The sequence below is a fragment of the Geotrypetes seraphini genome, chromosome 6 (genome assembly GCF_902459505.1).
Source record: "Geotrypetes seraphini chromosome 6, aGeoSer1.1, whole genome shotgun sequence".
Taxonomy (NCBI): Eukaryota; Metazoa; Chordata; class Amphibia; order Gymnophiona; family Dermophiidae; genus Geotrypetes; species Geotrypetes seraphini.
The window spans coordinates 137,731,588-137,756,742 of record NC_047089.1 but is presented as its reverse complement, the minus strand read 5'-3'; the positions used below and the strand labels follow the sequence as shown (position 1 = coordinate 137,756,742).

The 25,155-nt window shown below is 43.3% G+C and overlaps 1 protein-coding gene across 1 annotated transcript in view; it reads left to right on the top strand.

Annotated features, from left to right (window-relative positions):
- TMEM131 (transmembrane protein 131) overlaps window positions 1-25,155 on the top strand; it is a 396,906-nt gene that overhangs the window by 288,321 nt on the left and 83,430 nt on the right. Inside the window, 2 exon segments of the mRNA XM_033949394.1 lie at window positions 1,341-1,499; window positions 19,559-20,136. Coding sequence (XP_033805285.1) covers window positions 1,341-1,499; window positions 19,559-20,136 — 737 coding nt within the window.

Here is a 25,155-nt window from a genome sequence, read left to right as displayed (position 1 = left end):
CCTTAACAGTTGAATGCAAAAGTTTAGGTACCACTGGTCCAATTATATGTTTCTGTAAATCCTCAGGTAATCAGAAGTGACACACAAGCTGCAGAGTACAAAGATAAACACAGCATATTTTATAGATTTTAATGAATAATTACTGCAGTATTTATTTTCAGTTTCTTACAGACTTAAAATAAGAAAATGGACAGACTTAAAATAAGAAAATGGTGAATATAGTAGGTACACAAGTTTAGCTACCCTTCCAAGCAATACTCTGTAACACCTTTTATAGCAAATATAATAGCTTCCAAATGTTTCCAGTAGCCAGCTAAGAATCATTCTATTCTTCCTTTTGGAATTTTTTCCCCTGCTCTTCAGAGAGCTCTTCTGGCTGAAAAAGTATTCATAGCTCTCTGCATGTCTGAAATAGTGCTGTGCGATTCAGGGAAACTTTTTTTGATTCGATTTGACCTATTGAATTGATTTTTCGATTCAATTCACTTTTCCTGCCCAACTGGGTGTTTTGTTGTATTTTTGTAACCTCTCCAACCCAACTCCGATGCTGTGGTGTAATCAAAAAAGACATGTCCTTTCTCTGTTAGGTCCTAGCTCACTGTCTAACACAAGTTCTGGCAGGATACACATTTCAAATCTGACACATTGTAATCACAAAACAGAAAATAAAAATTATTTTTCTACTATTTGTTGACTGGTCACTTTATTATTCAAATCATGTTGGTCCCAGCTTGTCTTCTATTAACTCTCTCATCAGGGTCTCCTGCCCATTTGATGTTTTCTTCTTTCTCCGTGCTCCATGCCATATCCAACATTTCTGTTTCTTTCCCACTGTCTACCATATATCTCTCTCTCTATTCTCCTCTGTACAGCATCTCCCTTCCTTCCCTCATGTACAACATTTCTATCTCTCTCCCCATGCACCATCTCTCCCTGCCCTCCATCCTATGTCCAACATTTCTCTCTATTCTCCTCTATGAATGTCTCCCTGCCCTCCACCATATTCAAAATTTCTCCCTCTTCTTTATTGCATCTCTCCCTTCATCTCCTCTACCCCATGAGCAGTTATAGATCAACAGAACATCTGATCAGAATGTGAGTCTGTTGTTATCCTGACATATTTTGGAATTGGTGCCCGCATCTGCATAACCCATTTTTAAATTTGTTTTAAAACCATGAGTATCTAAACATTTGCACATAATTATATAAGTTAGAACTACAACAGCAGTTGGAATGCTTTATCTGCTGGCACAACAAGTTCATTGTTTTCTGATGATACTAAGCAAGCACAAATATGTAACGATTGACTCATTGTTTGTCTTATCTTCTGTTCCATGCAGTGTACTTTTCCTCTTAGTAATTGGAACAGCTTATTTAGAAGCTCAAGGAATTTGGGAGCCATTTAGGAGACGTCTCTCTTTGGAGGCAGCAAACCCTCCCATTGATATGGGAAGACCGTTTGATCTCAGGAGAATAGTGGGACTTACCTCTGACACAAAGTAAGTGGACATGCTGTAATAATACAGTGTTGCTTTGGGGTAGAAGTAATGACTAGTCATTTAAAATTAGCAGTCTTGCACATAGAGAAGGATTGTCTAGATATTTAACATTGGCTGCACAATACAGTTAGATATTTTTCAAAAGAATAATATTACTTGATTAACCAACAAAAAGTAGATGAGTATAAAAATAATTCATAAATAACAAATGATCATACTTCCTTAGTGTTCCATAGACCAGTTCAGACGTGAGGGCATCTTTTAAGTGTCCTGTGCAGTCCTTTAATAGTTGTTTTTTTTTCTCAGTCTCCATCTGCACATAATGTCTAGTGGGTAGGCTGTGTCAAGGATCCTTAGGAATGGTGAGGTGTTTTCCTGGGTAACCCTTTGGGGTGGAGGAGGGGACAAACAGCAAATATATTACTTTCTTTTTCAGGTGAAGAAAAGATCTTTTGACAGGTCAGCTTGTTACCTTGTGGGCCCCAATGCCTGGGGAATTACATCTGGGTGAACTCAGCTCTTTCCCACCTCCAATTGCCATAAACCCTGAGAGGAATGGTTGGCTTGTATTTCTGGACTGGGGTTCTTGAGTGCCCAGGAACAAGTTTCAGCATTTCAGGAAAAAAAAAAAAAAAGGGGGGGGGGAGCTCCATACTAGATGAAGCTTGCAGGAGCATGGCACTCAATTGATTGCTGCTGACCAAAGTAAGTGAGTCAGTGGCAACAGTGTGAGTGATTCTGCTGGTGGAAGGAGAGAACAAGAAGCAGTAATGTGCTGAGGCCTGCTGCATCACAGAAGTGCTCCAGGTGGTCAGGCTGAATTGAGCACTGCCATGTGGCTGGTAGAAGGAGAGAACAAGAGGCAGTAATGTGCTGAGGCCTGCTGCATCACAGAAGTACTCCAGGTGGTCAGGCTGAATTGAGCACTGCCATGTGGGTTTGTGGTTATCATTGGCCTGGGCCAGGTAAGTAAAGGTAACAGAATTGTCTCCTGCATTCAACAGAAGTCTTTGTAGTTACAAGTCCAGCACAGTAGAGTTGCAGTTCCTGGAATATCCGCTTAAGTCCTTAGTAGAGAGTTGCGCGGGGTCAGAAACCCCACCCGTCCCCGCCAATGTCCCACCCATCCCCGTGAGGAATCCCTCCATCCCCACCCGTCCCCGCGAGGAATCCCTTCCGTCCCCGCCCGTCCCTATAAACTTCAGAAATAGTTATTTCATTTAATTATGCTACTGAATTAAAGGCTCTGGTAGAAACCCATTTACAAATAAGCAAAAAGACTTTATTAATTTGGAAATATTAATTGGGAAGAATACATACTTTGTAAAGGGTTTCTACCAGAGCCTCTAATGTTTATAAATTTTTATCAACACAACTAATATACTACTTTATCCTGAAGCAAAAAAAAAAAAAGAAAGAATTTTTTTCCTACCTTTGTTGCCTGGTTTCTGCTTTCCTCATGTTCTCATTCAACTCCTTCCATCCACTATCTCTCTCTCTCTCTGCGTCTTCCATTTGCTCTGTTACTGTGCCTCTCCCTTTCTCCCTCCTTCCAAATTGGTCTGGCACCCATCTTCTTCCCTCCACTCCCCCCATAGTCTGGCATCTCTGTCTTCTTCCCTGCCAGCATCTTCTCCCCACTCTCTCTTCACAATTTCCTTTCAGCGTCCTTCTCCCCCCCATCTTCTCCATATCCTGTCAGCGTCCTTCTCCCCCCTCTGTCTTCCCCATGTGCTTTCAGCGTCCTTCCCCATGTCCTTTCAGCGTCCTTCTCCCCCTCTGTCTTCCCCATGTGCTTTCAGCGTCCTTCTCCACCCCTTTGTCTTCCCCATGTGCTTTCAGCGTCCTTCTCCACCCCTTTTTCTTCCCCTGTGCTTTCAGCGTCCTTCTCCCCCTTGAGTTTTACCCATTTCCCTTAAGCGTCTTTTCCTCTCCACTCCACCTTTCCTCCCTTTCTCTCTCCCTGCCCCTTACCTTCGTGGTGTTTCCCTGCCCACCCGACAACAGAACAGGCCCGGTCCGACAAACCTCCCTGCCCTGTAGCCGCAAATCTAAATTACCTTCTTACAGCAGCTGGAGTATTGAAGCTGCTGTAAGAAGGTAATTTAGATTCGCGGCTACAGGGCAGGGAGATTTGTCGGACCGAGCCTGTTGTCAGTCGGTCGGGGGATGCGCCACAAAGGTAAGGGGACCTGGCCGGCTGTGCATCCCCCCTCCTAAGGCTGCACCCGGGGTGGACCGCCCTCCCCGCCCCCCCTTGGTACGCCACTGCCTTTCCCTACCTGCCCTGCCGCAGCACACAGCCATCCAGAAGTCTTCCCAATGTCAACACTGAAGTTGGAGGAAGGGAGGATTTTGCTTAAGCCCTCCCTCCGACGTCAGCGCTGACATCATGGAAGACTTCCGATCGGCTGTGTGCTGGGGCAGGGCAGGTAGGGAGAAGACGAGCCTCGCAAGTACATCCAACCCCGCAGGAACCCTGCAACTCTAAGGGGCGTCTCCAAGGGATCCCCCGTGACCCTAGGGGGCATCCCCATGGGATCCCCGTGACCCGAAGGGGGAACCCACGAGATTCCCGTCGTCCCCGTTCCCGTGCAGCTCTCTAGTCCTTAGCAGTTGAAATGAAGGAGGCATTTTTGTTGGGAGCTTCTGCCATTACTTGGCCAGAGAGGAGGACAAGGGTTCACCAGTCCTAAGCAGGGCTGAAAAGGTAGAGGGGACAGGAATTGGGGAGGTTTTCTCCATGGAATTTATACCGAAGAGGGGGAAGTCGGGAAGCCTCAGCAGCAGCCCAGATTGGATTCCTTAGCGAACAATGGTCAGTAATTTATCCCTGGAAGAGGAACTGATGGAGAGGAAGTAACTAGGGTCCAAGGGTTTACTCAGTTGGGGCTTCTTTCAAGCAGACACTAAGCTACAGAAGTTAGACAAATTGTTCATAGATGAGGAAGGGGAGGTGGGCTGCCACATTGGTGAGGTGGTTTCACCAGTTGGAGTTGTCGTTATGGGAAAGCTGTCAAGATTTCCCTCTTGACAGGCATTGAAGTCTCCTTGGTTTTTTTTCCACATACCAGAAGCATTGAAGGGAGATAATTTCTGTGGCATGGGGCATCCTAGGAGTGAAACTGAAGGGCATGGCTCTGTCTAGTTTCTCTATCAATAGATAAGATCTGGTGTTAGTTGAAGGAGACATGTTAGTGACTATGATTACCAGGAGGCCTATGATTCTGGTAGAAGAAAGAGTAGCTTTGAAGGATTCCTAGGACCATAGAATAAATTTATTGTTAAAGCAGATGTTTGATGTGGTCACCCTGACCTGAAAACAGCATCTGTGTAGGGCTTACAGCCCAAGCTTTTTTTTTTTTTTTTTTTTTTGGACCATGAAGTTGCACACCTTCTTGAGACACAAGGGTGAGAGAGGGAACATAAGAATTGACGCTACTGGGTCAGACCAGTGGTCTATCGTGCCCAGCAGTCCGCACCCACGGCAGACCTTAGGTTAAAGACCAGTGCCCTAACTGAGTCCAGTCTTACCTGCGTATGTTCTGGTTCAGCAGGAACTTGTCTAACTTTGTCTTGAATCCCTGGAGGGTGTTTTCCCCTATAACAGACTCCGGAAGAGCGTTCCATATTTCTACCACTCTCTGGGTGAAGAAAAACTTCCTTATGTTTGTACGGAATCTATCCCCTTTTAACTTTAGAGTGCCCACTTGTTCTCTCTACCTTAGAGAGAGTAAACAACCTGTCTTTATCTACTAAGTCTATTCTCTTCATTATCTTGAATGTTTCGATCATGTCTCCTCTTGGACTCCTCTTTTCAAGGGAGAAGAGGCCCAGTTTCTCTAATCTCTCACTGTACGGCAACTCCTCCAGCCCCTTAACCATTTTAGTCGCTCTTTTCTAGACCCTTTCGAGTAGTACTATGTCCTTCTTGATGTACGGCGATCAGTGCTGGATGCAGTATTCCAGATGGGGGCTATCATGGTCCAGTACAGCGACATGACAACCTTCTCCAATCTGTTTGTGATCCCCTTCTTAATCATTCTTAGCATTGTTTGCCCTTTTTGCCGCCGCCGCACATTGCACGGACAGCTTCATTGACTTGTCTACCAGTACTCCCAAGTTTCTTTCCTGGGGGGGGTGACGTGCTCTCTCTGAGTACTGCACCGGACATCCTGTATTTGTGTATAAGATTTTTGTTACCAACATGCATCACCTTACACTTATCCACTTTAAACCTTATTTGCCATGTCACAGCCCATTTCTCGAGCATGTTTATGTCACATTGCAGATCTTCACAGTCCTGTGTCTTCACTACACTGAATAACTTTGTATCTTCTGCAAATTTAATCACCTCGCTCGTCATACCAATTTCCAGGTCGTTTATAAATATATTGAAGAGCACGGGCCCAAGCATCAAACCCTGCGGCACTCCACTCGTGACACTTTTCCAGTCCGAGTATTGTCCACTTAACCCCACTCTCTGTTTCCTATCCGCCAACCAGTTTTAATCCACGTGAGTATTTCACCTTCAATTCCATGGCTTGCAATTTTCCGAAGTAGTTGTTTATGCGGGACCTTGTCGAATGCCTTCTGAAAATCCAGATATACAATATCGACCTGGGGAGAGGAAGAAGCGATATGGATTGCTCTGAAAAGAGAAGATGGAACTTCTATCTACGTGGGTGTAGTCTACAGACCTCCGACTCAATCGCAGCAAATTGATAAGGATCTGATTGTGGATATCCAAAAGTTTTGAAGGAAAGACGAGGTTCAGCTGTTGGGAGATTTCAACCTGCCGGATGCGGACTGGAATGTTCCGTCTGCGGAATCGGAAAGAAGTAGGGAGATTGTGGATGCCTTTCAAGAGGCTCTGCTCAGACAAATGGTGACGGAACCCACAAGGGAAAAAGCGATATTGGATCTGGTCCTCACAAATGGAGATCTCTAATGTTCGAGTGGGTGCTCACCTGGGTAGTAGCGATCATCAAACGGTTTGGTTTGATATAACGGCTAAAGTGGAGAGCGGCCGCACGATACTTAAAGTCCTAGATTTCAAACGTACGGACTTTAATGCAATGGGAAAGTACCTGAAGAAAGAGCTGTTAGGATGGGAGGACATAAAAGAAGTGGAAAGACAGTGGTCTAAGCTGAAAGGAGCGATAAAAATGGCTACGGACCTTTATGTGAAGAAAATCAATAAAAACAAGAGAAAAAGGAAGCCGATATGGTTCTCCAACCTAGTGGCTGAGAAAATAAAGGCAAAAGAGTTGGCGTTCATGAAATATAAAAAAACCCAAGAAGAGGAGAGCAGAAAGGACTACAGGGTGAAACTGAAAGAAGCCAAGAGAGAGATACGTTTGGCGAAGGCACAGGCGGAAGAACAAATGACTAAAAATGTAAAAAAGGGAGATAAAAATTTTTTCAGATATATTAGTGAAAGGAGGAAGATAAAAAATGGAATTGCTAGGCTAAAAGATGCTGGGAACAAATATGTGGAGAGTGATGAGGAGAAAGCAAATGTGCTAAACAAATACTTCTGTTCTGTGTTCACAGAAGAAAATCCTGGAGAAGGACCGAGATTGTCTGGCAAAGTTACACGAGAAAATGGAGTAGATTCTGCGCCGTTCACGGAGGAGGGTGTTTATGAGCAACTTGAAAAACTGAAGGTGGACAAAGCGATGGGACCAGACGGGATCCATCCCAGGATACTAAGGGAGCTCAGAGAGGTTCTGGCGAGTCCTATTAAAGACTTGTTCAACAAATCTCTGGAGACGGGAGTGATTCCTGGGGATTGGAGGAGAGCGGATGTGGTCCCTATTCATAAAAGTGGTCACAGGGATGAAGCAGGAAACTACAGGCCGGTGAGCCTCACTTCAGTTGTTGGAAAAATAATGGAAGTGTTGCTGAAAGAAAGGATAGTGTATTTCCTTGAATCTAATGGGTTACAGGATCCGAGGCAACATGGCTTTACAAAAGGTAAATCGTGCCAAACGAACCTGATTGAATTTTTTGATTGGGTGACCAGAGAGCTGGATCGAGGACATATGCTAGATGTAATTTACTTGGATTTCAGCAAAGCCTTTGATACAGTTCCTCATAGGAGGCTGTTGAACAAACTTGAAGGGTTGAAGTTAGGACCCAAAGTGGTGAACTGGGTCAGAAACTGGCTGTCGGACAGACGCCAGAGGGTGGTGGTTAATGGAAGTCGCTCGAAGGAAAGAAAGGTGACTAGTGGAGTCCCTCAGGGTTCGGTGCTGGGGCCGATCCTGTTCAATATGTATGTAAGTGACATTGCTGAAGGGTTAGAAGGAAAAGTATGCCTTTTTGCAGATGATACCAAGATTTGAAACAGAGTAGACACCAAAGAGGGAGTGGAAAATATGAAAAAGGATCTGCAAAAGTTAGAGGAATGGTCTAATGCCTGGCAACTAAAATTCAATGCAAAGAAATGCAGAGTAATGCATTTGGGGATTAATAATAGGAAGGAACCGTATATGCTGGGAGGAGAGAAGCTGATATGCACGGACGGGGAGAGGGACCTTGGGGTGATAGTGTCCGAAGATCTAAAGGCGAAAAAACAGTGTGACAAGGCAGTGGCTGCTGCCAGAAGGATTCTGGGCTGTATAAAGAGAGGCGTAGTCAGTAGAAGGAAGACGGTGTTGATGCCCCTGTACAGGTCATTGGTGAGGCCCCACTTGGAGTATTGTGTTCAGTTTTGGAGACCGTATCTGGCAAAAGACATAAGAAGACTTGAGGCGGTCCAGAGGAGGGCGACGAAAATGATAGGAGGCTTGCGCCAGAAGACGTATGAGGAGAGACTGGAAGCCCTGAATATGTATACCCTAGAGGAAAGGAGAGACAGGGGAGATATGATTCAGACGTTCAAATACTTCAAGGGTATTAACGTAGAACAAAATCTTTTCCAGAGAAAGGAAAATGGTAAAACCAGAGGACATAATTTGAGGTTGAGGGGTGGTAGATTCAGGGGCAATGTTAGGAAATTCTACTTTACGGAGAGGGTGGTGGATGCCTGGAATGCGCTCCCGAGAGAGGTGGTGGAGGGTAAAACTGTGACTGAGTTCAAAGAAGCGTGGGATGAACACAGAAGATTTAGAATCAGAAAATAATATTAAAGATTGAACTAGGCCAGTTACTGGGCAGACTTGTACGGTCTGTGTCTGTGCATGGCCGTTTGGAGGAGGATGGGCAGGGGAGGGCTTCAATGGCTGGGAGGGTGTAGATGGGCTGGAGTAAGTCTTAACAGAGATTTCGACAGTTGGAACCCAAGCACAGTACCGGGTAAAGCTTTAGATTCTCACCCAGAAATAGCTAAGAAGAAGAAAAAAAAAAAAATTTAAATTGAATCAGGTTGGGCAGACTGGATGGACCATTCGGGTCTTTATCTGCCGTCATCTACTATGTTACTATGTTACTATGACCGGGTCACCCTTGTCTATCTGCCTGTTCACTCCCTCGAAGAAGTGCTGTAACTTCGTCAAGCAAGATCTTCCTTTGCTGAAGCTGTGCTGGCTGGTCCTCATCAGATTGTGTCCGTCAAGGTGATCAATGATGGAGTCCTTTATCAGCGCCTCTACCATTTTTCCCAGTACCGAGGTCAGACTCACCGATGTGTAGTTTCCCGGGTCTCCCCTCAAACTTTTCTTGAAGAAAGGCATAAAATTCGCCACTTTCCAGTTTTCCGGAATCCTTCCTGATTTGATCGACAGATTGGCTATTAGTTGGAGCAGTTTAGCTATAAACCCTTTCAGTTCCTTGATTAACCTCAGATGGATGCTGTCTAGTCCCGGGGATTTATCGTTTTTAAACCTATCTATTTGCCTGCATACCTCTTCTAGACTGACTGTCAACCCTGCTAGTTTCCCGTCTTCGTTTCTTGCATATAGCCTGTCGGCTTCTGGTATATTGTAAATATAGACGCAAAAAATGTGTTAAATTTGTCGGCGATGGCTTTGTCCTCCTTTAGTACCCCCTTTATTCCATGGTCATCTAACGGCCCCACCGCTTCCTTCGTGGGACATTTCCCCTTAATATATCGAAAGAACGGCTTGAAGTTTTTTTGCCTCCTTGGCTATTTTTTTTTCGTAGACTCTTTTGGCCCTTCTTATCACATTATGGCACCTGCTTTGATGATGTTTGCGCTTTTTCCAGTTTTTGTCCATTTTTGACCTTTTCCATTCCTTAAACTAGGTCTTCTTGTCTCTGATCGATTCCTTCACCGCTACAGTGAGCCACGCTGGTTCCTTGTTCTTTTTCTTCTGGATTCTTTGTTGATACGCGGTATATATAGATTTTGCTCCTCGGTGACTGTGTCCTTAAAAAGGGATCATGCTTGCTCTAGCGTTTTTACAGTGCTTATCCTCTTCTTAATCTTCTTCCCCATCATGATTCTCATCCCTTTGTAATTCCCTTTTCGGAAGTACAGTGCCGTGGCCATCATTCTGGATCGATGTTTTGCCCCTGTGTCCAGGTTGAAGTGGATCATATTGTGATCACTGTTTCCCAGCGTCCCTTCTACTTCTACACCTTGCGCCAGTCCTCGTAGTCCATTTAGAAATAAGTCCAGAATTGCATTTCCTCTTGTATTTTCCTTGACAAGTTGTTCAAGGAAGCAATCGCCTACAGCATCCAGGAACTTGGTCTCCCTACTGCATCAGAAGCAATCCGTGTGGAGATAGGGGTTGCCTTTTTGGTGGACACACTCTGACTTTATTTGTACATCAGCTAAAGGAATGGCATATTTGGTGACTGTGGGAGAGGTCCTGGTGGTTCAAGAAATTGAGCAGCAGTAGTTGCGTCAAAGGGCCATTTGAGAAGTTGCCTTTTAGGGAGAAACTGTTGTTTGGAGATATTTGGAAAAGTTGGTTTTAAAAAACTGAGAGGCAGGCTAAGTCTGAATTTCATCTGCTAGGGGGCCACCTTAGGGATGCTAGGTGTTCTAGACCAGGTAGGGTTGACAATTTCCAGTGCAGTAGGTTGTAGAGGACTTGCGGATATGAAGCTGAAGTGTGAGGCGCCAATGGCCCTAGGGAGGGGAGAATGTGGTGCAGTGGTTAAAGCTACAGCCTCAGCACCCTGAGTTTGTGTGTTCAAACCAATGCTGTTCTTTGTGATCCTGGGCAAGTCAATCCCCCCATTGCCCCAGGTACATTTAGATAGATTGTGAGCCTACCAGGACAGACAGGGAAAAATGCTTGAGTACCTGAATAAATTTATGTAAACTGTTCTGAGGTCCCCTGGGAGAATGATATAGAAAATTAAATAAATAGTTTGCCTACGTGAAGTTTTGAAGGCCCATACTTGGGTGTTCTTGGGTTGAAGGTCACCTGTTTGTTTTTCTTTTTTTCACAGAGTTGGTCCCAAATAACCTCAGATTCAATGTAGATATTTCCCCTTATTAGTATCCAGTAAAAGTGGTGGCAATTTGAGTGACCTTAGCAAGGTTTGTGAATTTGGAGTCAGGGTTCTAGTTCCTTGGAGTATGATTGAGGCAGTTAACATATGGAGCCCAAGAAAGAAGGTGGCTTATGACCCTTCTTAAATCTCAAGTAGGTCAACTGGGCTTTGAGGATTCCTTGATTTTGGAAAGAGATGCTAATCTATGATCATTGCCATCCAGATTGAGGTGTATCTCATATCCTCGAATCTTAGAGGTGTTTTTGCATAATTGAGAGGACCATCCAGCATTACCTCTGTTATGATACCTCTGTTATGATGTCATTTATCAGTTTTATGCCCTTCCCTTTGGGCTTGTGGTAGCAGTGGTACGTTTATACTTGGACTGTTACATGATCATGGCAAAGCCCTGCTAGGAAAGTGTGGAAACCACAAAGTGCTTGGTAAAATTCCTGGAGGAGCTGGATAGTCAACATAGCCAAGATCAAGTTAGAAACATAGAAACATGATGGCAAATAAAAGCCAAATAGCCTATCCAGTCTGCAATCCGCAGCAACCATTATCTCTTCCTCTCCATAAGAGATCCCACGTCCTATCACAGGCTTTCTTGAATTCAGACACAGTCTCTGTCTCTACCACCTCTTTCAGGAGACTATTCCTCGCATCTACCACCCTTTCTGTAAAAAAGTATTTCCTTTGATTCCTCCTAACCCTATCATTCTTAACTTCATTCTATGCCTTCTCATTCCAGAGCTTCTTTTCAAATGAAAGAGACTCGACTCATGCGCATTTACATCACGTAAGTATTTAAACAGTCTCTATCATCTCCCCTCTCTCGCCTTTCCTCCAAAGTATACATATTGAGATCTTTAAGTATGTCTCCATATGCCTTATGATGAAGACCATGCACCATTTTAGTAGCCTTCCTCTGGACTGACTCCAAACTTTTTATATCTTTTTGAAGATGTGATCTCCAAAATTGCACATAATATTCTAAATGAGGTCTTACCAGAGTTTTATACAGGGGCATAAATACTTCCTTTTTCTTACTGGCCATACCTCTCCCTATGCACTCTAGCATCCTTCTAACTTTCGCTGTCACCTTTTCAACCTTTTTGGCCACCTTAAGATCATCATATACATTCATTCCCAATTTCCACTTTTCTATCGTGCACATAAGTTCTTTGCCCCGTAAAATGTACCGTTCCCTCAGGTTTTTGCAACCCAAACGCATGACCTTACATTTCTTAACATTAAATTTTAGCTGCCAAATTTCAGACCATTCTTCAAGGTCTTTCTTCATGTTGTTCACACCATCCTGAAATTTTGATATCATCCGCAAAGAGGCAAATCTTACCCTACAGCCCTTCAGCAATATTGTTTATAAAAATGTTAAAAAGAGCAGGTCCAAGTACAGAACCTTGAGGCACACCACTGGTAACATCCCTTTCTTCAGAGCGACTCCATTGATCACTACCCTCTATCGCCTTCCACTCAACCTGTTCTTGACCCAACCCATTACTTTGGGACCCATGCCGAGGGCACGCAGTTTATTTATTAGACGTCTGTGTGGAACACTGTCAAAGGCTTTCCTAAAATCTAAATATACCATATCTAGCGCTATCCAATTCCCTGGCCATCCAGTCAAAGAAATTTATCAGATTTGTCTGACAAGACCTACCTTTAGTGAATCCATGTGTCCTCCGGTCCTGTAATCCAGGATTCCAGAAACTTCACTATTCTCAGTTTTAAAAGTGTTTTCATTAATTTGCTTACCACAGAAATCAGACTTACTGGCCTGTAATTCTCTAATTCTTCCTTCCACTTTTGTGGAGAGGGACCAACTCTACCCTTCTCCACGCCTGACTCTAGAGACTCATTGAAAAGGTCAGTCAGTGGATCCACCAGAACTTCCCTGTTTTCCTTCAGCACCCTCGGATGTACACTATCCGGCCCCATCGCATTGTCTACCTTTATTTTAGCTAGCTCTTCACGAACACAACCCTCTGAAAATCAATCAGGGTCTACCACTCCTCCATCCCTATTCATGTTTGTCTTCTGCGGTCCTGCTTCCAGCCATTCAGCAATGAACACAGAACTGAAATATTTGTTAATCAATTCAGCCTTTTCTTTTATCAGCTTCTACATATTTCTTCCCTTCACCTTTGAGACTCACAATGCCACTTTTGCACTTCTTCCTATCACTAATATATCTAAAAAATGTCTTGTCTCCTTGTTTTAGCATGTTAGCTATTTTTTCTACTATTTGCGTGTTTGCTTTCCTGACTACATGACCAGCCTCTCTCAACTTTTCCAGATATTTTTGCCTGTCTTCCTCTTTCTGTGATCTTTTGTAGTTTATGAAGCTAACCTCTTATTCCTTACCTTCTCATCTACTACTTTTGATAACCAAAGCGGCCGCCTTTTCCTTTTTTTACTTACTTGCCTCACAAAAAGGTTTGTCACTCTTACAATTACTCCTTTCAGTTTTGCCCACTGCATTTTCAGTCCTTCCAGACGTTCCCATCTAGACAACAATTCCTTGACGTAATCCCCCATCTGAACAAAGTTAGCTTTTGAATGAGCGCTCTCTACCCATCTTAATATTAAACTGTAGCATGCAGTGATCACTGGATGATAAATGATCACCCATTGTAACATCAGAAACACTCTCCCCGTTTGTAAGCACTAAGTCCAGTATGACCCTATTCTGCATGGGTTCCATTACCTACTGTTAGAACAGTTCTCCTTGTACAGAATCCATGATCTCCCTACTTCTAGAAGACCTTGCAATGGAGATACCTCAATCAACATCTGGCATGTTAAAATCACCTATTAGTAAAACCTCCCCTTTTTTAGATACATTCTGAATGTATACTATTAAATCTCTATCCATATCTTCCATCTGTGAAGGAGGCCTGTATATCACACCAATGTGAATATATTCACCATTCCCTCTTTCCAAATTGATTCACAGTGCCTCTTCCTTGCCTTGCAGATCCTGCAATTATGTAGCTTTAATATGATCTTTAACATATAACAGCAAAGCTCTATAGGAAACTGTTAATTACCATGTGATTCAATTTATATAAAATATTCACTTATCACCTATTACAGTCAATCTCTCCCTTTCATCTACCATTTAACACACAAGTGAATTTGTGAAGTGCTCAGACCCTTAACCATAACACTTAGTGCAACAATACAGTGCAGGTTGTTATCGAGACCATAATCGCCTTCACTGTCTGTTACCACCAGATAAACTCAAGTACTGTATAAATAAAGATGACTTATCTGTATTTCTTTTGGTGGTGATCTTGCAATATAACATCTGCACCAAACTGAAGATGAAATCAAATCTATTTTGTGTCTTGTGTTTTAAAAGTGTCTACTTCCTTGACTCCTCACTCCTCCTTTTCTTCCTACACTGTCTTTCCTGGAGTAAGTGGGTGTTCTTTTTGACATGAGTCGGAGGAAGGTGTTTCTGATCAGAGGGAGAACACTCAAGCTCCAGCACTAAATCAGAAGGCTTCTTCAAAAAAAAAGGCCAGTGCACTGTCTGGGAATATCTGCAGAAGCTTGGCTCCATGGGAACCACTTTGGGGTTGGTGCCATGATCCCAAGCCCAGACGAGGCCTTTGCAGAGAATTTTGCTGTCTCAGTGGTACCTGAAGAGTCAGCGCTAAGAGGAGATCTTGCTTGCAAAGGGTGATGAGGAACTTGAACTGGTGGCTATAGTTGGTGAATGTAGAGAAGGGCAGGACCCTCGGTGACCATGGATACTGGGGCAGTCACTACTGTGGAAAGGTGGTTCAAGATAAATAATTGGCAGCAGAGATGGTATGGCCAATCAATTATTTATATGATTGGTGCTTCAGATCCTGCCATCTCATATGTGATCCACACAGTTTGGATTCTTTTAGACAATGTCATATTGATGTCTCATATAAATTGCCAAGGTCGAACCAAGAATCAGGGATAGCAGCTGCAGTCACTCTATTGATGACATGAAAAGAGACCAATCCTGCTCAGCTCCTGATGAGTTGTATAGAAGGAGTAGAGAATGTTTCTTAAGTAGAGTGTCGCCACCTAGTCTCTGGCCGAGCGGTTTTCCAACGCTAGGCAGTGACACACTTCTAATACCTGGCGTGAGCCCCTTTGAAATAGGGTTACCTTACAAGCTGGATATCCCTGGACCAGTTAAAGTGTGCTTTATGACAAACAGTCCAGTAGTCAGAATGGCTTAAATCAAAAGCTGAGAACTTTATTTAGGCGCACAGCCTCAGCAACACACACTAACACTGCTTCAGTGGTGGAAAAGGTTGCACAAAACAAAGATTCTTCATAAATCAAAACATAAATCCCATGGCTCTGGACTTCACTACATGCCACACAGTCCATGTGTTTCTCTTCACCAGAGCTTGTGTTTCAACAGGCAATTTGCTCTCCCAGTCACATGCTTCAATTCAAAACAGACTTCTTATCACACTCCTTGAGGCTAAGAAATCTTCAATCCTTCAGGTTGGGATTCAGGGAGATTATAACTGTCCTCTATCACCATAGGTTCAGGCATACACAGATCTATAGGAAGGTTCCTAACCTGCTCCTCTTCCATGATCCAGTCATTTCCTGCCAGTGGTTCTGACTGCTTCCCAGTCTGCACAGATTCCCACAGGGCTTCTTCCTCCGTCCTGGGACTCCTCCCCGATCTGGTTTCCGTCCCTCTGCCTGCTTCTCCTGCTCCCCCCCCTTAGCTCATTACAGAGTCTCCGTTTAAGCTGAGGGAAGAAACCACTCCCCTTTAGCTGCCGGGGGGGGGGGGGGGGTAAGTTTCCTTCCCTCTGCTTGAATTGCTCTCAAGGCACACTGCTGTTCTGCCTTCTGTCCCAAAGTATCAGTAAACCCGTAAAGCCAAACTTTACTGTCTGACTTGAGGACCTTCTCAGGGAAGTTAACAGCTTTCTGGTCCTACTTCCCTTTCTGTCTCAGAGTCCACTGGATAGTCAGCTGACTTACTTCCCCGAGCTCTGACTTGGTTCGCCCTTCTGCATCTGGGCTTGTAATTCCTACCAAATCTCTCTGTGACAAGACTCGGGGTTACAGGATTGTCACAAGAGACATACCCTGGATCCAGGCGAGTGGCATCTAGTGGAGGAAGTCTTTGTAGTCATTGCCCTCAGTTGGGGAGTCCAAGCAATGCCATAACTTAAAATCAAATTTCTAGACCACATAACCATGAAGTTCAATGCGGTTTTCAAAAATTAAATAATAACAAAGGAAGCAGACCATGAAGGTCTAATCAACAAGATATTTTGAAAAAAGGTAAGTTTTCAATTGTTTTCTGAAATGTACATAAGAAAACTGCCTGACATGAAAGAGTATGATCATGATATTTCTTACTTTTACAACCCTTAATGGGAGGAAATACGAAAAGAGCATGATATCTTTTATTGTTTGTTTGAGAAGCTAATGAAAATCGATCAGCTAGGAATAGTGAGGCATGACCAAAAGTGACCTTGTAATAGATACAGCCCAATTTAAAGATTATACAAGCTTCCACAGGAAGCCAATGCAATTTACAGTAAAAGGGAGTTATATGATCGAATTTCTTCAGACCATAGATAAGTCTCACTGCAGTATTCTGAATAAGTCTTAATCTGGCCATATTTTTCTTGGTACTAGAAAAGTAAACAATATTACAATAAACAATAATCCAGATGGCTTAACAATAGTGACTGGACCAAAACTTTGAATGCAGAAATTTCAAAGTATGGTCCAATAGTACACAATTTCCACAGCGTATAGTACCCCTTCTGAACCACAGCATCAATCTGATTCTTCATGATCAAATTCCGATCAAAAACGACTACTGTATGTTCTCCCCGCCTATGGCCATTGCAGGAGGGTGGGGGAGGAATTCAGAGGGGGAAAGGAATTCAGAGAAATAGATGGCTGTGTGGATTTGGTGGTTCTGGTGATGCTGGATTGTCCCAGAAGACCATGGTATGGTGATATTATATGATTGAGAGTGGGAGACCTGTTCTCACACAGGTGTCTAATAAATAAAATGAGTGCCCTCAGTATGGGCCTTAAAGTGATTACTGGGTCTGGAACTGGTTGATTGGAAGGTGACAAAGTACTGGTCAATGGAGATTTCTCTGAGAAATAGGATGTTACCAGTGGGTTCGGTTCTTGAGCCTTTTTAACATTTGTGTATGTGATATTTCTGAAGAGCTCTCTGGTAAGATTTGCCTCTTTGCAGATGATACAAAAATCTGAAATAGAGTAGATCACTCTGATGGTATGGATAACATGAGGAAGGACTTAACAAAGCTAGAAGAATGGTCTGGAATTTGACAGCAAAAATTTAATGCTAAGAAAAGCAAGGTCTTGCATATGGGCTGCAAAAGGGTGCAGTTTAGGGGCTGAAAAACTAATGCACATGAAAGAGAAGCAGGACTTGAGTGTTATGGTATGTGATGATTTTAAGGTAGCCAAACAGGTTGAAAAGGTGGCGGCGAAAGTTAGAAGGAATGACCAGTAGGAAAAATGAGGCAATGATGCCACTGTCTAAGACTCTGGTGAGACCTCATTTAGAATACAGTATTGTGTACAATTCTGAAGACCACAATTTCAAAAAGATATAAGCAAAATGGAATTGGCCCAGAGGAAGGCTACTAAAATGGTCAGTGGTCTTCCTCATAAGACACTTGAGTACAGACTCAAAGATCTCTATGTATACTTTGGAGAAAAGACGGCAAAGGGGAGATATGATAGAGATGTTTAAATACCTATGTGGCATAAATGTGCATGAGGCGAGTCTTTCATTTGAAAGGAAACTCTGGAATAAGGAAGGGGGCATGCTAGTAAGGATGAAGATGGTAACCTCAGAAAATACTTTTTCATGGATAGAGCAGTGAATACATGGCATGGCCTTCTAGTGGAGGTGGTGGAGACAAAAATGTATTTGAATTCAGGGAAGGTTGGGACAAATACATCGGATCTCTAAATGAGAGGAGAAGATTATAGATGGCATGGTTAAAAAGACTAGATAGACCATATGGTCTTTATCTGCCTTCATTTTTCTGTATTTCTATGTTTCTGTTAATTCACATGTAACTTAATTTTCTCTTAAAGCTTGGCTCTTGGAAGGGTTCGATTTTGGAGAAGTTACTCAACTTAGGTTGCATTTGAGGCCCTCAACTTTCCTTGCATATGTTAGGGTGTGGAGAATTTTTGAAGTCTTTGGTGTCTTCTGATACTGATTTTCTGAGGGCAAGCAGGCACAATGTTCTCGCATGTGGATAATATCATCCAAGGAACCCAGTACAGACACAACCAAATATACTGTCACTTTAAATTTTTTGGGCAATGGGCATCCTGGTGCCTTCCTGTCTGATGATCAGGTCTTCATTTCTGCAGAGCTGAGAAGCTGTCTCTTCAGTTTTTTCTTCAGCGCATCAAGCTTTTCTCATTTTTTTTGTGTCTTCTTATCCTTTTTTTTCATAGTTTTTGGCATAGTTTTGTTTTATTGTGTTCCAGTCTTTAACTCCACTTTGATTCTTTGTTGTCAGCTTTCAGGCCACCTAGAGCCCCTTTTCCTCCCGGGAGCATTGATTGGGATCTTGCTAGATACTTGGGACACCACATCAGAAATCTATAATAAAAGCAAATCACTTACTATTACATATATTGATGCCTGTCGCTGTAGTTGCACCAACTGCTGTTGTTACTGTACTAACTGATTATACTGTAGTACCACCACATGTTGTTACTGCATTGATTGCTGTTATTTAAATGATTATGTTGCTTTGATTATCTGTTGTAAACCACCCCGATCTCTAATTAGGAGAGGATTTGGGATATAAGTTTGCAAGTAACATAATGTATACCCCTTGTTTCCATGCTGTTTCTAAGTTGTCCAAGACCACACACTTCTTATACAGTTTTCCTGACTTTAGTATGTCCTGCCGTTTCTGGCTATGTTCGTGCCCCACCTAAAAAAACCTGCTGATATTTGAAGTTTTCTCTACTACTCAGATATTGGCAGTTTGGTTAGACCCTTACCAATTTTGAAATTTCCAATTTGCTTTATCTGTGAGTCTTCACTAGATCATAAGCTTCTCAGTGAAAGGAATGTCGCATATATATATCTGTACATCATTGCATAGTTTTAGTAGCATTACAGATGATCAATAATAATATTCATAGCTTTCATGCAATACCTATATGGAGCATAGATAAAATTCAGTACAACAATGCTTCACCTAATGTACAAGGCTTCCATCGCATGATTAAAAATCATTTCTATTACTATGACCCCTGCTGGCAAATTGAGAAATAGAAACATTTCCTCTGGTCTGCTTGAAAAAGGGAAAGTTTTAATTGCCTAATTACAATTTTACATGGTTCTGAGGAAATGCTAGACCCAGCCAGCAGGATTTTAATTTATTAGTGAATTAGATTTATAATTTTTTGAATATGTTGTTAGTTTGTCAGTGTGCTTGGTATAATCCACCTTGGTGCGATTATTGGGAAACAGACTATACTGTAAATTAAGTTAAATTACTATCTCTTTTTAGATGTGATTTTGAGTCATGCTTTTTCAGGCTTTCATTTAACTATAGTCGTTCTTCTTTCAGCTTGAATGCACTTGGATCAGACTCTAATCTGAATCCTACTAGACTACTCTACGGAGGAGGCACTTCTGTATCCAGATCAAGCACAGGAAGCCACAAGCAATGCAACCCAGTATCGCATCTGCACAGCAGTAAAAACTCAGCTGATATGGAAAATACTAGATATAAAAGTAGTTCCAATGCATCCAGCAGGACTTTAATACAGTCAGCTCCTTTGCAATCAACTAACAAAATAATTTCCCTTACCCCAGATTTATCTGTTCCTACACATAATCATACTACAAATAGAAGATCCCGAGTAACAAAGCTGAGTCACCAGCATAATCAAGCTCTGCTAGAACAGCAATCACAACAGCCATCTACAGTGCTTCAAGAGCAAATGGCTGAGAGTTCTTTCTCACAATCGACAATCTATAGCCCTTCTCCCCCAGAATGTGCCAGTGGCAGCAGCACTAGGCATAGTTCAGAAGACTCTGATATTACCAGTCTAATAGAAGTCATGGACAAAGACTTTGACCACCCTGAATTCCCTCCAACTGATGTGTTTACAGAGCAGCCCCCTTCTCCATCATCAAACAAAGGTAACCTGATATGTATGAATAAAGGGAAGAAAATACACAAATACTTGATATTGAATTTGGGTGCAAAAATAATTCTTGTGTAATGGTACCTTACCTTACCACTACTTTTAATAAGATAAATAAGGATATGAAGAAACATGTTTTATGTGATGATGAAGTGTGTTTTATTTGATATACCGCTTTACTTTACAATTATTGTCAGATCAAGTACTTTCGGGTCTGTGCAATAAAACATGCTGTTTAAAGAAAACACTGCACAACTCGATAAAATGTTTACTGTCCTATAAAAAAAAATTATTGAGGACATTATAAAACATGAAGGATCCATGCTAGTTTTATGGTATTTTAAAATTGCTTTAGAATAGTATGCGATTATATAGATCATGCATATGTTCAATTAATGATGTATTATAAGCAGCTTTGATTAGATTTTTTATTTAAAAAAGCACTGTTCAAATGCAAATGAAGGAAATAAAAGGGCTGGTTAGCAGGGGGTATTTTCTTCTTCTAACCCCTCAATAAAGATTGTGCATTCCCACCCTCATTAAACAAAATTCTATCTCTATTCTCCCAAAAAAACAACAACTGCAGAATGGAGTCATGTGGTGATGATATAAACCATTTTAAATGCATATTCAAATACTGCACAATATGACCTTTAAATAAGTATATTCAGTCATCACGCACCACACATCAGAATAATGTAGTTCCCCTTGGGGCCACCAAAGAGACCTCCCTCCAAAATAAGCACTTAGCAGCATGGAAGTGCCTCCTTTTTACCCTGGTACCAGAAATTTCAGAGCCCCTAGCCAACATGCTTGCACACCCAGAATGGTACAATCTAATATTGTCTCACTGGACATGTTTCGGGTTCACTAGCCACGCTGTCAAGATGGCTTTCCAGCCTTTGCCAGTGAAATGCTCTTTAATGGTGGATTACGTTTCTTGAGTAGTCCTCATATAGGAGCTTCATGCTTGCAAGAGCTAGAGTGACAGGTAATTGGGGTGTTGCTTCAGGAGAGGATAGAGTTAGACTTGGAGGAGATTTTTTTCTGTTTGGACAATCCAGGTCAGAAGTATCAGTATGATCCCAGTGTAGATACATTCCTTTTGCACATGCAGAGATAAGTGATGACTTTCCCAAGCCTATTGGCTAAGAATGGTTTGTGAACTTTTCTTGCAGGAATACTCCTGGGAAAATTCTGCATACAATAATGTAAAATTCTGTGGAAGTGTTCATATGTTTTGATCCTACAATATAAATCACACTTTATTTTAAGATGCAATATAGAAAATGAAATAGGGGAATTTGGCACAAAAATATACAACATTCAGCATAACAGTACACTGGATCATAAAGCTGTTTTGCACCTGCCCTCTCCATCAGGCCTGATCACTTTCACTCTGACCCCTTGTACAGTTCACATTTTCCCCCACTGAAACCTGACTTCTTCAACACTTTCTTTTGTGACAAATTCTGTCTGCATGTTGTCTTTCTGACGCCTGACATCTTCCATGCTACTATTAATTTGCCATACTCATTTAACACCCTCTCCCTCTATTCTGCTACTTGTATTTGACCCCACTCATCCTCTCCATCTTACGCCCTGTTTTCTTCCCCTGATTCCCTTTGTTCTCTGAGCCGTCTCCACCTGTTCTTACACTACAAACAAATATTATCATATGCCTCAGGCAATTTTCAAAGCAGAAGTATGTAAGTCGCAAGATTGTTGGCGGTATATAAGAATCTATTTTATTATTATTATTATTATTACATTCTTTTCTTTAAAAAATCTGCAGATACCTTATGAAGAAGTCAGGTTTCAGTGGGGGAAAATGTGAACTGGTTGAAGCACTGATCAAGGATAGCATAGTCCGGCACTTAAATACACACGACTTGCTGAAACCCAGTCAACATGGGTTCAGGAAAGGGAAATCATGTTTTAACGAATTTACTTCAATTGAACAAGCAAATTGATAGTGGAATGCCGGTGGACATAATATATTTGGACTTCCAGAAAGCATTCGACAAAGTTCCACATGAAAGACTTCTCAGGAAACTACAAAGCCATGGAATAGAGGGAGATATACAAAGGTGGATAGGAAAATGGCTGGAAAACAGAAAGCAGAGAGTGGGCATAAATGGGAAGTTCTCAGACTGGGAGAAAGTGACTAGTGGTGTGCCCCAGGGCTCGGTACTTGGGCCGATCCTATTTAATATTTATATCAATGACCTGGGAGACGGAATATCCAGTGAGATCATTAAGTTTGCAGACGACACAAAGCTATGCCGGGCAATCAGATCGCAGGAGGATAGCAAGGAACTCCAGAGCGACTTGTATCAGTTAGAGAAATGGGCAGAGCAATGGCAGATGAAGTTCAATGTGGAGAAATGCAAAGTAATGCATTTAGGTAGTAAGAATAAGGAACACGAGTATAGAATGTCAGGCGCAACTCTGGGTAAGAGCGAACAAGAAAAGGACCTGGGTGTACTGATAGATAGGACCCTGAAGCCATCGGCACAATGTGCGGCAGCGGCAAAGAAAGCAAACAGAATGTTAGGCATGATAAAGAAAGGAATCACGAGTAGATCGAAGAAAGTCATAATGCCGCTTTATAGAGCAATGGTCAGACCACACTTGGAATACTGTGTCCAACATTGGTCTCCCAACCTAAAGAAGGATATAAAATTGCTGGAGAGGGTGCAGAGATGAGCAATGAAGCTAATAAGAGGTATGGAGAACTTGGAATATGAGGAACGACTCAAGAAACTGGGACTGTTCTCCCTTGAGAAGAGGAGGCTGCGAGGGGACATGATCAAGACGTTCAAAATACTGAAAGGCATCGATAAAATAGAGCAGGAAAATAAATTATTTACATTGTCCAACGTGACACGGACAAGAGGACATGGTTTGAAGCTAAGGGGGGACAAGTCCAGGACAAATGTCAGGAAGTTCTGCTTCACGCAGCGAGTGGTAGACGCCTGGAATGCTCTCCCAGAGAAGGTTATTAAGGAATCCACTGTGCTAGGATTCAAAGGCAAATTAGATGCACATTAGAGAATGACACGGTGACGGTTTACCCGCGGCCACCGCATTTAAGCCGCGGGTCACCGCCGAAAACGGGGAAGAAAACTAGCAGTCGCTGCGGTGACGGGGACAAGGCCATTCACCGACCGCGGAAACGGTGAACAGGTTTGTCCCCGCGGGCCAATGTACCCCCTTCTAGGAACCGCTATTTACCTGTGTTTCACCGTGCTCCTCATTTGTCAGATCAACCCTTCCTGCCAATCGCAGCAGAAGGGTACCCAACCCCTCCTGCCGGTCCTCCCAATGGCCTCCCCTAAGATCGCCGGCAGGAGGGTACCCAACCCCTCCTGCTGGACCCCCCCCCCCCAACGAACCCTCCCACCCCGGAACCCCCTTAGTCTTACTTTCCAAGTTGGACCGGACAGCTCCTCGCTCGTCTGGCCAGCAGGCCTGCCTCCGTCCAAATGAGGCGGGCCCGCCCCTCCCCTCCCCTGCCTCCCAGTGGCCTCCCCTAAGATCGCCGGCAGGAGGGTACCCAACCCCTCCTGCTGGACCCCCCCCAATGAACCCTCCCACCCCAGAACCCCCTTAGTCTTACTTTCCAAGTTGGACCGGACAGCTCCTCGCTCGTCTGGCCAGCAGGCCTGCCTCCGTCCAAATGAGGCGGGCCCGCCCCTCCCCTCCCCTGCCTAACCCACAGGATCCTAGGGCCTGATTGGCCCAAGCACCTAAGGCCCCTCCTATAGCGGGAGTGGCTTTAGGTGCCTAGACCAATCAGGCCCTAGGATCCTGTGGGTTGGGCAGGGTAGGGGCGGGCCCGCCTCATTTGGACGGAGGCAAGCCTGCTGGCCATACGTGTGAGGAGCCGTCCGGTCCAACTTGGAAAGTAAGACTAAGGGGGTTCCGGGGTGGGAGGGTTCGTTGGGGGGGGTCCAGCAGGAGGGGTTGGGTACCCTCCTGCCGGCGATCTTAGGGGAGGCCATTGGGAGGACCGGCAGGAGGGGTTGGGTACCCTTCTGCTGCGATTGTCGGGAGGGCCGTTGGGGGGGTCTACAGGAGGGGTTGGGTGCCCTCCTGCCGTGATCGCTGGGGGGAGGGGAGACTTGCAGCCGTAGCCGCGGTCACTATGCTAATCACGGCAGCATTTAAAGTACATGTCGTGTTTGTTTTTGCATTGCTAGCCCCAGGGGTGGTGGAAGATTAGTGATTGAAAAACTGTATGAAAAATAACTATTTTAAATTTAGTGATCAAAATGTGTCAGTTTTGAGAATTTTTATTAATTAATTTTTTCTCTGCGTGTTTTGTTTTTGTATAGTTATTAACTAATATTTAACTAAGTTTTAAAGTTTTAAAGAATGTTTCCTTTATACGTAAATAAAGAAAAGTGAATGGGATTGCAGTGGCGGTGACGGGGCGGTGAATGGGGTGGCAGTGGCGGTGACGGGGCGGTGAAGAGGATGGTGAGACGGGGACGGGGCGGTGACGGGGATGGTGAGACGGGGACGGGGCGGTGACGGGGATGGTGAGACGGGGACGGGGCGGTGACGGGGACCAATTTTTTCACCGTGTCATTCTCTAATGCACATCTCCTTACGAGAGGCATAGAGGGATATGGATGACTAAAACTACATCCGCGTGTGCGGATCGCCGGACTCGATGGACTATGGGTCTGATCCGGAGATGACAGTTCTTATGTAATGTGTACATACTATTTCTGGATTTTCACAGTTGAAAATTACCACCTGATTGCATAGACTTCATTGATTCTCACGGTACTCTTCACAGTGTTAGACATTCCAATGTATATTAAGATTTATTGACTGCAAAAATTAAATATCTATCAGACAAATGCAAAAAGGGGAGATGAGGGAAGTAATTGACAGAACACACTAACTTTGAGATTCTTGTGATGATATATTAAATCCTCATCTCCTATCCCCCCTCTCCCTATTACCGTATTTTTTGCTATATAAGACATACCCTAGATTT